Source organism: Denticeps clupeoides, chromosome 3, assembly GCF_900700375.1.
Source record: "Denticeps clupeoides chromosome 3, fDenClu1.1, whole genome shotgun sequence".
Taxonomy (NCBI): Eukaryota; Metazoa; Chordata; class Actinopteri; order Clupeiformes; family Denticipitidae; genus Denticeps; species Denticeps clupeoides.
In genome coordinates, this window is record NC_041709.1 from 7,421,803 (window position 1) to 7,433,365 (window position 11,563).

At 44.2% G+C, this 11,563-nt stretch overlaps 1 protein-coding gene across 2 annotated transcripts; it reads right to left on the reverse strand.

Annotated features, from left to right (window-relative positions):
• Nucleotides 1-419: 419 nt before the first annotated feature.
• On the reverse strand, nucleotides 420-5,529 carry rasgef1bb (RasGEF domain family, member 1Bb). 2 transcript variants are annotated; one of them, XM_028971276.1, is made up of 14 exons: nucleotides 5,204-5,529; nucleotides 4,416-4,604; nucleotides 4,153-4,275; nucleotides 3,941-4,078; nucleotides 3,422-3,637; nucleotides 2,867-2,941; nucleotides 2,618-2,710; nucleotides 2,434-2,536; nucleotides 2,160-2,239; nucleotides 1,969-2,064; nucleotides 1,752-1,847; nucleotides 1,544-1,667; nucleotides 1,251-1,323; nucleotides 420-1,162 (listed from the first exon to the last, which is right to left on the reverse strand). In XM_028971276.1, the coding sequence occupies exons 2-14, from the start codon at nucleotides 4,596-4,598 to the stop codon at nucleotides 1,138-1,140; spliced, it is 1,425 nt and encodes a 474-aa protein (XP_028827109.1). In that variant the 5' UTR covers nucleotides 4,599-4,604; nucleotides 5,204-5,529; the 3' UTR covers nucleotides 420-1,137. The 2 variants fall into 2 exon arrangements, with proteins under 2 accessions (XP_028827109.1, XP_028827110.1); XM_028971277.1 differs by having other exon boundaries at nucleotides 4,416-4,717.
• Nucleotides 5,530-11,563: the final 6,034 nt, after the last annotated feature.

Below are 11,563 nucleotides of genomic sequence, written 5' to 3' on the forward strand. Positions count from 1 at the left end.
TTAACAGCGTTTTCCAGCTACCAAAATCATTTACAACACGAATATGTCTGGACAGTTTTGACCCATTTGATGTCTTTTTAATACCCCAAAATGCCTCAAATACCTAAAAAAAAAGACATTTCAAAATTACCATAAACTTTTGAACAGCAGTGTAGCTGTAATGACTGAAACATGAAACACAAATGTCTAAAATACAACACTGATTTAACATAAATTACTTTCTTTGTGTTTTGTTGCATTTGTTTAAATCACATTTTGCATTTAATAATGAAATGATCAATTGTCAGTAATTAATAAACTTACTTTAAATAGCTTAAATGTTTTTGCATATAATTGTGTTTAATCAAGATGTGAATGCTTTTGGATTGTTTTGGCACTATTTACTATTTGGCTTTAAGTAAATAAATATAAAGAATACCTTTTGCTTTCATGTCTTTAATTATAAAAAAATAAGCTATGTCACAAGCAGCTTCATTCAGAGCAACCATCTTACAATCTAAAATGACTTGCAGTCAGTAATAATATATTTCAGTACAAAACACAACAAGAAAAAGATCAATAATGAAGATGAAGCTTATTAAAACATGAAATATCATGAATAACCAAACCAACCGAGTGTATAAATCCATCACTGACCTCAGTGGTGACTACACACACACACACACACACACACACACACACACACACACACACACACACACAAAAAACCACCAGACCAAACACCAGCTATTATAACCACTATTTCACAACATTAAATACCAAGCACACGAATTCTGTATAATTCATAAATGGCACTCTATGGTATTTTATACACATTTACTCACAAAAGATATAAGGGAACAAAGTACATTTGCTTTTGTCAATAGAGAGCATGCCAGCCAGCAACATACTCTTTTAATAACAAGCACGTAGAGGTATGTTAAAGTAATAGCTTTGACTCTAGAAGCCTATAATACATAAAAAAAATACATTAATGCAGTGAATACATTCACATTACCAGAAAAGAAACATTTAGCTAAAGGGACAAATGTATCTTTTAGAGAATTTTTATTGACAATAGATCTATTTCCACAGCAAAGTGTGTTGCCCTTAAGCACCTCAATCTTCACGCACTTTACTCAGTGTGTGCAGCCTCAGCTACGCTCTGCTGTGAAGTGAAGATCTGCAGGAGAAAAAAATATATAATTTTAATCATCAATAAATGTATGAAACAAAGACAAAACAAAGGTGAGCAGTTGTGTCCCACACACCTGAGAGATCGGCGGGTGTCTCTCTCCATGTTGTTTTCTGGTCCTTCACTCTCATATGAGGCCAGCTGGAGCTCTGAAACCACAGGAGACAAACAGCATTCAGTTACTACAGTCACTCAGAACCGACAACAAACTCACTTCCCCAACAGGGAAAAAAGAATTCAACATCTCAGTTCGACAGGAGAACCAGGCTGGCTAAAATAATATATCAGCACAGTGGCACCAGCAAGTCATGCAAATGTAACGATTACACAAACCGGTCTGTCAGGCTCAAGTTGGGAGTCCGGACTCACCGTCATCGCTGAAGATGGGCGCGCTGAGAACGTACTGCAGGGTCTTCCTGTCTCGCTCGAAGGGGCAAGCAGCAAGCCGCCAAGAGAGGAACTCACTCACCTGCTTTGCCAACTCCCAAAATTTCTGTAAAAGAGTCAATTCCTATGTAATTCTAAACAGAATAAAAACTAATTTTTAAGGCAAGAAAATCGGAAAAAAAAGAAGTACCTCGAAATTGATGTGACCGTTGGGTAGCCTGCTGGCACTCCCCTCATTGAGGAAGTACAGGTCCTTTATGAACAAGCTGAAGAACGGAATGACAATCTGAAATGCCAGGAGAGGAAACAGGATCTGTTTAAAAGCAGCATTTAAACTGCTTACACTATACTCAACATCCTGCGGCCGAAAGGTCACATGACCGTTCCTGGGCCACTGCTGGACTTGCCTTCTCCCTGCTGGTCTGTGCTGTTAGGCACCTGTGGGTGGCACCCTGCAGGGCCGTGCGGTAGTTGTAGAAGTTACCAGAAGGGTCCATCTGGTGCTGCAGTTCAGACAGCATCACATCATTACAAAAGCTCAGCACAGAAAAAGAACACGCGGAACAAAGAACAAAGGTTCCACCTGTGCATCTCTTACCTCCAAAATGTCAAATTTATCCGTGTTCACTTTGCTCCAGGTCTTTTTTAGCCGTGAAACGGGGCTCATGTTCATGCCGGCTGTGGAACGACGAAATAGCATGACGTTACCCAGCCCTAAGCTGACCGGCGTGTTTGCATGAGGGCAGGCACTAGATCCACATTTACACAAGTAATCTACACTGTTTATCTGTAATGCGCCCTTTATTACCGCCCTGGCACGCAGCGGTGCCTAATAACACACAACACAACCACATGCTGAAACACGAACTCACTGATAATAGCCATGAGGGAGTTGAAGTTGCCGATGTTGAAGCACTCGCGAGCCACGTCAATGAAGAACTCCAACACACATGCTCTGTTCTTCTTCTTCACAGGCTGAGAAAGAAATAAGACCAAGTGAGAACACGGGCAAGCAAGGGGCGCAGAAGAGACGGGCGACTCGCACGCGATACTCACCGTGCAGATTTCTGTGGCCACCAGGTAACTCAGTCTGTTGAACCATTCAACGTAAGCCTCGATGTTCCCGGTCTTCCGTTTGTTTAAGAAACCCTGCAGAAAAATCAGTCTCAGCACAGGTTTCTGCTAGTTGGTCTGCTAGGTGTGCTGGTTGATCTGGTTCATGCACGTTTACAGTTCACTCCACTACTAAAACCACTCAAACAGTGCTCTGTGATATAACTATGGGCTGCTGCTTTGAACACTCACTTTAGAGTTGTCCTGGGTGCTTTTATGAGTAAAAGCATGGACGAACTCTTCGGGTCCGATGTAACTGAGCCTCTCCTGTAAGAAGATGCCTGTTAGTGTCTGGCCATTGACAATACTGAAAGTGAAATTTCATAATTTCACGCATCAGCCCATATCTGTCTGTAATCTTTTTAAACGTGTATTAACAACAGACATGTTGGGCAGTAGCTGCCCTGGAGTAATATGATCACACAGTGATCAGCATGCTTGCCTTTTCTTGAAATTGAAAGAGTTTTGGGGGAGAAAGAAACTATACAGATCAGGCTGTAACAAAACTACAAAAAACAATATTAACCTGGAGTCAATATCCTCAAATGTGGTTATTAAAGTGCAAAGCACACTCCCAGAAGTCACTGAGATGTCATGTGATTTCCTTTCATTAAAATGGCAAAAACTCTATGCAGTCATGTCCAATCTCCAATGATTTTCCTTAATTGCATTTATATGGGTGTTATAAAATCTTATAAACACTGACAGTGTAAATATATCCATTATAATGAAAGAAGCTCCTCTTACCATCTCTATGTGGGTGAGCTGCTGGGCCATAACGAAAGGGTCGCTGCACAAACTGAGCACGTCCTCCCTCCTTACTGACTGCTGCTTGGCCTTCTGGGCCGTCAGCTTCTCCATGCCCACGGAGCTGGTGGTCACCAGGAACTCCTCGTATTGGCTGAGGGTGGTCAACTTGCGCAGCAGGCGCTGAGTCACCCTCTGCAGGGCCCTGCGCGAGAGCTGCCCACCGCAAAGAGAACAGGTTTCAATGTATATCAAGCGGGCCGGGGTTTACATGAGCACCAGGAAATCATCACCAACCAGTCAATATGCAAATGAAGTGACTAACAGCGCATTCAGCACTGCTGTAGGGCTGGCATTACAGAGAATGACAGACGGATCACCTCCCACCTCCAAGCAGACAGCCAAGGGATGAACTCACCACCAGCAATCATGCAATGTGGAAGGTGACTTTATTTTCAGGTGCCTATCAGTGACTAAGCTGGGGGATTAGGTCATGCTTTCAGTGAAGGTAGGACTGACCTCATCTCCTAAAGCCAGCCGGTGAGTGAGCTCCTTCAGGCCTTGCATCATGCGCTCATCGCGGAAGTCATAGGGGAACGTCTCAGTCCACTCCGTCAACAGCTGCACAATTTTCGGAGCGATCTCCCGCATTCTTCTCTAGGGTCAGAAGGCAACATGAGAGTTAGGGTAGGTCTTCAGGCTCATGATCAGGCGCATATGAAGGCTCATACCTTGTCAATCTGTGGGTCGCTCGTTCTGTGCTGCTCCAGACACAGGTAACACACTCTGGACATGAGGTCAAATGGAGGGAGGAAGAGGCGGGAACTAAGCAGGAAGGTGAAGATGTAGGACCTCTGATGAAACAGTAAAGGAGAGAAAAATGAAAACACTGTTCTCTCACCCACCCCAAAAAAAAAAAAAAAACAGGTTGTTGTGAACAAGTTTTGGTTAATGGACGTCCAAGCAAGAAAATTAGAAGACAATGACGACTCACATCAGGGAAGTAGTCTACCGTGGGGACAAGATGCTGAATAAGGGCCTCTAGTGAGCCGGACACAAGGCTGTTGTCATGATAACAGAGTCCCCCATAGTGAGTCTCCACTGGCTGGTATCGGGTGCTGCTCCTGGTGTAGGGGTCGTGACGGAACTTGGCTGCAAACGGCGTCGTCTGAGGCATCTTTTCCTGTTGACATACGAGACAGCCAGCTTTGGTGCGGGCGCAAGGCTCCAGCCGCGTCTCACTTTGTAAAGCCGAACGAGTGATCCGACTCCTTTAACACCATCAGCAGATCCAGCCTGGGATTTGGGAGTGAAGATCAACCTCTTTTGAGCCCCACTGATCCACCCACGGCCGAAATGTGGTCCCTTGCCAAGGTGAGCCCAACAGACCTTGCTGCCACATAGAATCCTATCAGATCAACCACGCCACAGCTCACACATCCTTAAAGGTGACACCTACTCTTACATAAGACTCCAACTCTACACGAGCGCTCACCTTTGGCCAGGATTATGCCCTTTTCAGATGAACATGTGTGTCACAAGCAGCTGAGCGAATTCACAACACAGGCAGCCAAAAAATACAAAACCACCCACAGCAAACTGAGTCATGTGAGCAGACCAGACGGAGAAAAGGAAAGCGAGTCTCAGCTTTCAGCAAAAAACAAGACGTAAACTGTTCAAAACAACTCTGTCATGGTCTAACATAGTAAATACATCTAGTGAATAAACACACATGTATTATTAGCTATAATTAATTCTAGAATTAAATAAAGAAACACTCACCCCAAAGCAGAGATTGTTATCCAATGCAGGCAATGTCCAAAATATGCGTTTTCGCAGTTAAATGAACCAAATTTCCAGGCAGATCGAAAGTGCGCAGCAGGAGGATTTTACACTCGCGGTTATTTACTCTCCTTATTTCTAGGTCCTTACAAGTCGCACACTGGGCGAGACATCGGAATTAAGCCGAACTGAGCCGAACTGCGTCTCGGCGGCAAGTCAGAAGCGCTCCGTCGCAAAATCCATCGCGCTCGACGGCAGGTCTCGCCAAGGATAAGTTGCGCACAAAACCGAGCCACAAGTCGTATTCAAACGCGTTCGGTGGGAAAACCGGGAAATTCGGCCCCTCCCCGTCAGCCGACTGACCAATCAAAGAGGAGAAGCGTTAAAATCGAACTGGCCCACGCATCCTATTGGTCGACGGGCCGCCCATCAACTCGCTCGAGCGCCTTGCCCACACACAGAATTTACTGTAAATAGCGTTCTGGAAGGCAAGTGAAAAAAGACCAAAACACGACAACAAACTTATATAACGCCTTTAAATTACATTACTTTTATATACCATGTACACGGATTTGATATCCAATAATAGATTTCAGTTTTATGTACATACATGACACATAAAACCCCAGATGCAACAGTACTAAAACACAAGTCTGAACGTATAAAGCAATACATTTCTATTATACACATAATAGACAGACAGATAGATATGTAGATTAGAAAGAAGCATTTTAGAGAACACACCATGTGTTTTCGGAATACAGTGAGAAAAGAGAGGGAAACTGCATATTCTCTTATGTGGGTGTGGTCTGTACAGCTTTCCACAGTGTAGTGGGAGTCTTGTTACATAAACGTTGAATTGCATCAACGCTTGTCTCTTGGCAGGCTGATAGGTCTGTGGGTGGCATTTCATTTCAAGGCTTAAGCGCTTCAGTTAGCAAAAGAATAATTCAAGGCCTGAACAGAGCTGTCGCCCACATCTGCCTCCTGACACCTGAAATTCACTTTACATTTCAAGAGGTGCTTCCGGGTGAGACTTGAGCTTAGTAATAGAGCTATTTTGCTTCAACATGCTCCACATCAGATTGCTCCTACAGAGCTGTTGCCATTTTCTGAAGGGGCACAATAACATGGCTTTGCAGGCGTTTGCTGTAAACACATGGCTTGAGCACACACCCACATACTCTAATGCACTCACCCAACAAACCTCACTGCGGCTCGGCATGAATCATTTCACATCTAGTCTATCTTTAAGTACTTACACAACACATTTAGAGTCAGAGAAAGTTTTGTTTTATTTGGATGTAATTAGTACTTAATTATTAAATATTTCTAATAAAACACACATTTGCTAAAAGAGAACAAAAATATCAAGGACTTCCTTTTGACCAACATTTTGTCCAGCAATGCCCCATCATTACAAAAAGAAAGTTCCAAGGAAGCCAAACAGCTCTGTAAACCATCAAGGCAAAAGGGGATGCACCCTGTGTGTGCAAAAAGATATTCTGGGGAGGGGTCTGAGTGACTCACTCGTGGGTTTCCAGAAAGTCTCTGAGTCACACCCCAATGTCCCCTTCACCCCCATCTGTTCTGGGCTCCAGACTGGGACTAGATGTCCGAGACAAAATATTCCAACCTCTGCCAGTGGTTAGTTCTATTTATCAGAACAGTAAGACTATTGTTTCACATGCGCCGTTCAGCAAAAAAGGGTGTTTCTGACAAAACAGCTGGAAAATCTTTCCTTGAAGTGTGATGGAGATCTGTGCATCTCATTAAAATGCAGGCATAGAGATGATCTCACTATTGTTCATTGACGTATAGGAATCAGCATATCAGGGCACTTTATTCAGAAATGACTGGCCCTATATTAAAACAGTCCCGGAAGAGTTAACTGGTTGAAAGCATTTTCTGTTTTCTTCCTCGCAGCAGCCGTTTGAAAGTGTTTTCCTCATGCTTGCTGCAGGTGTGCTGCGGCCATTTGAGTGGCAAAAAACAGGATGGACTGACACGCTGCTTTCCCCACTCAGGAGAAACATTCCTGAGAAGCCCTGGCACAATGCACCCCCCCCAACTCCCCATTCCACCTCCCCCACACACATACACACACTTTCACACACTCCGCTCTGCCTAATCAGTGCACAGAAGAGTGATCACCGATTCCGCCCGATCTGTTTGCTGCCGTGTCCAGAGAAAATGGGCGCACACTCCACGCTGACACACTTACACACGTATGCGCTGTGCTGGGAACAGCGCGTCCAGCTGAACGGGAAAAACAACATGGGAGCACAAGGAGGAGGAGGGCAGTCGTTCAGGAAGGGAGGGAAACAAGCAGGAGAACACCCAAGACCAGACAGGAGCTTTCATTCCCACAGCTGCCCTCCGGAGAGCGAGCGAGCGAAAAAAAAAAAAACCCCAAAAAAACTGCCCAAGCACAACAATGACCTCCACACAGCCCGCCAGACCAGCACGGCACAACAGTGCGTCATAGAGTGCGACAGTAGGCAGCACACCGGCACACCGGCACGAAATAGGCCATTGCCAGAGGTCCTGTTTTTTTTCCTTGTGACGTCAGAAGGGCGGTGAGGGTTTTCTTGTGTGTCTTTTAGCAGTTAATGCATGGCGGTGCAACAGACCCTTCATTTCAGACGAATGGCCGTCGCTACTCACTTTCTTTCCCCCTCCACTAAACTTCAGGGATTTCACTTCCTTTTTAGAGCAATGCTTGCCCAGAAACTGTCAACGGGACTATTACATGCTTACGTAATACTGTATACCATATCTGCCCCAAGCCTGCTTGCGTTCATCCCACGGGGAGAAGTGGATTTATATCTCATTCAATAAATCTGACTCGCCACACATCACAGTGGTATACAGGGTTCTTAAAAAAAACTGGCCAGCCCAGTTGCTGGAGACAAATAAGAGGATATTAACATTTGTACCACAGTTTTTCTCTTCCGTTAAAGAAAAAATGTCTAAGTTATGATGTCAAACAGATGTTCGCTCCGGTAAAAAACCAACTGAAGCGAGGATCTGATGGAGTGCAAACTGATTAGCGGAGTTGACCGTGTTGCTAGCGACTTTGTTTGCATGCACAGGCTAACAGCTGACATCTTAGCACCCCAGAGGAAGTGGCTGGATGTGCAGTAGCACTGTGTGTGTTTTTCCGCGGACTTTGCAGAGTAAGGCGGGCAGAAGGAGAGGTGGAAGTGGGGCCAAACTGGTAAACACAGCTGCGGCCCATTGTTCCAAGCGCCTCTCTGATGCAACGGAGTGATGCTTGAAGAGAAGGGCGGAAAGGCAGGGCATGCGCCCTGTCAAGTGTTTGCTTTCCTTTGGTAAAATATTGTGACGAAGTGAATGCTCAGAATGCTCAAAGCATTTCTTTGTTAGAGGACAGCGTCAAAGTAACATTCCTGCACCGCTGGCCCACCATCAGATGTTTAGACTTGCAAGCTTATTGTAATATCTTGGACGATGTTTTGTTAGTAGGTCCCTTTCATCTTTTTTTTCCCCCTTCCATCATCTGGGGTATCAAGCCCAAAGATACAAAACAGTGTGTGTAGTGGGTAGATTGTACAGTTGTGGATTTGGAGGATTTATCTCTCCCTCTCTGACTTTTTTTTTTTTAACACCCATTTCTGCAAAACCTTCAGACTCCCTTCCTCTACTCCTTTCCTTCCTTTTTCCCATGGTCATGCCTTCCCCACACATAGCCTCATCTGGTTACTGAACTTAGGAAAACCTCAGATATGGCTTTCATAAAGGGCGTGCTTCATATACTGGCTGACTCAAGCGCTGTGTACAAACACATACGTAGAAACCATTGGCTTTCTCTAAAACTGGGTTGTAGATGTGGCCTTCAGCTGCACTTTAGGATTCAAAGCCAAGGAAACGGCACTAATTTCTTTTATAAAAGCGCTTGAGATTTGCACTGCTGATTTTGTCGATTTTTTATTTTAGTCTTGCTATCGTGGTCACTGGTACTCCTCTTCCGTCGCCACTTGAGCGTAAATAGTAGTACAGACCTCCAGTGGGATTACACATTCTAATCTCTCTGGCCTGTAGACATGCATGGAAACAGACAGAATGGGGCCTGGGGGGTTTGTATTAATCCTCCCCGAGCAGGATCCCTGAAGTGCGTCTGTTCGGGGATCAGCTTTCCCTTGATAGATAATAGACATGGACACTGAATACATATAAGTAGCCCCCTCCTGACAATCACTGAATAATGTATTTGATTACAAATAATGCTCATCGGGGGAGTAAAAAACAAAGAAAGGTTGTACAATAGTGCCAATTATTGGATCATGCATAGACACCAAGTTCGGGAGAGAAAATAGAGGATGCCGGGAGCGCTCGTCCGCCATTGCAGAATGTCTTCATTTGCCAGTACTCTCTCTGCCATGCAGGTCCCAGAATGTTTGTGTGTACCTCTGCGCCAAAAAAACAGATCCAAGCCACCCCCCCCCTCCTCACACACAAACATGAGATGAGCAGTTAAGCACTTTTGGGTTCTCAGCAGGCACCAGATGGTAAGGGGGGATCGGATGTCAAAGGAATTCTTCCAGGCGCTGAATCCTCCAGAAGAGAGCTTGAGGTTTGGGCTGCATGTTTTTGAGGCACAACCAAACATGAAAGCATGAAAGCATTCCTTAAAGAAATTATACATCATGCACATGTGCACACAAAACTAAAATGAGTGCAGAAGTGTGGAAATAGAAGGATAATGTGTGGACGTACGGAAGTCTTTCACTTTGTATGATTGATTCTTTTCTGTTATGAATATTGCATAATCCAAGGTTGATTCCCAAGATCCCACAGCCCACATTCTTTGTGGCAACCTTTGGCTAGCGGAAAAACCGCAGACAGCAAAGATTCAAGTTGCTGCCCTGTTCCCAAGAAAGTATATTATGCAATGCATAATGCGTCTATGTATATATGTAGAGAAGATTTCCTTTGGAAGAGAGGCCCTTTCCACTGACATTTAAAAAAGAGATAAATGCCACACTGCTGGACAAACTACTGTATTCAGATCCAATCATCTAATTGGTCATCATCACATGATTCGACTTTTGTTAAAATACTGTGGCAATAAAAATGAGTTCCCAGCTTTATGTGCGGTCCACTGTTTTACTATTCTGTGACAATAACTGTAAATTGCAAAAAAGAAAAATACAAAAACTTTTCTATGGCCTCCTCTACATCCATGACAACTAAACAACTAATGATAAACACATGGTTCTGGTCCTACTACACAGGCATTCATATCACAGCATACAGACTGATCCTGTTTGCTTTGCACAGTCACAGACATTCACCATTAACTGAATCAGTCAACAGTTGCTCAAAACAACCAAGACGACCTCTCTTTGCTCTCGTTGTGTCGCTCCGAAGTGGCCAGTGAGGGACCTGTATGGGGTTTCTGGCAGCTGGTATATTGCGTCCCTGGTGCTCAACTGGATTGTGATGTGAGCATCATACTGCCACTGATGGCTTCCTACTGTGTCATCTTTTCCTTAGTGAAAGTGAAAGTTTTAGTGATTGGGATACACAGTAGATGGTGCACACAATGAAATGTGTCCTCTGCATTTAACCCATCACCATTTGTGACCAGTAGTGGGCACCCATGACAGGCGAGCAGTGTGTGAGGACAGTACCTTGCTTAAGGGGACCTCAGTGGCACCTTGATGATTCAGGATTTGATCCTGCAACCCTTCTCTTGTGAATTCATTTCCTTACCCATAGGCCACCGCTGCCCCAAAAACGGGGATCTATGGTCACTGACTGTGAGAATATTAATTGAGCAAACCCACCACAGTCGTGATCTTAGATAAACATCAATCACTCACCACTGCTTACCAACAAGTGCTGCTGTTTTTTCAGTTGAGTTATCAGAGACACATTACTTCAGCTTCCTTATGAAAACCATAATGCATAATGAATGCATTTAAAATGTATTCATTATGTCTAAGTTAAGTTACAGCACCGAAATCTTCTGCAAGAGTTGCCACTACAGCCACCTGGACAATGCTTGGCTCAATTATTTGGATTGTTAATGGGGTTCACACTGGAATTAACCATAATCACACTTAGCAGCCCGACTATTAGTACTATTTTAAAATATGTTTAATTAGCCATGTATGTTTAATTGCAGTGAAAGTGCATGCTCCACACATCCACATATCGTATTCCATTCACACACACACACACAAAAACTGAGCATTGAGAAGATGGGTTTTGGGTTCATGGGAGGTTTTAAAGCCAAAAAGGTCCAGGATGAATCGCCTGCAGGCACCTGATCTATTGAGCTGTAATTTATGTGCGCCATCTAGTGCATAACATGGGCTAGAGAAACACAGG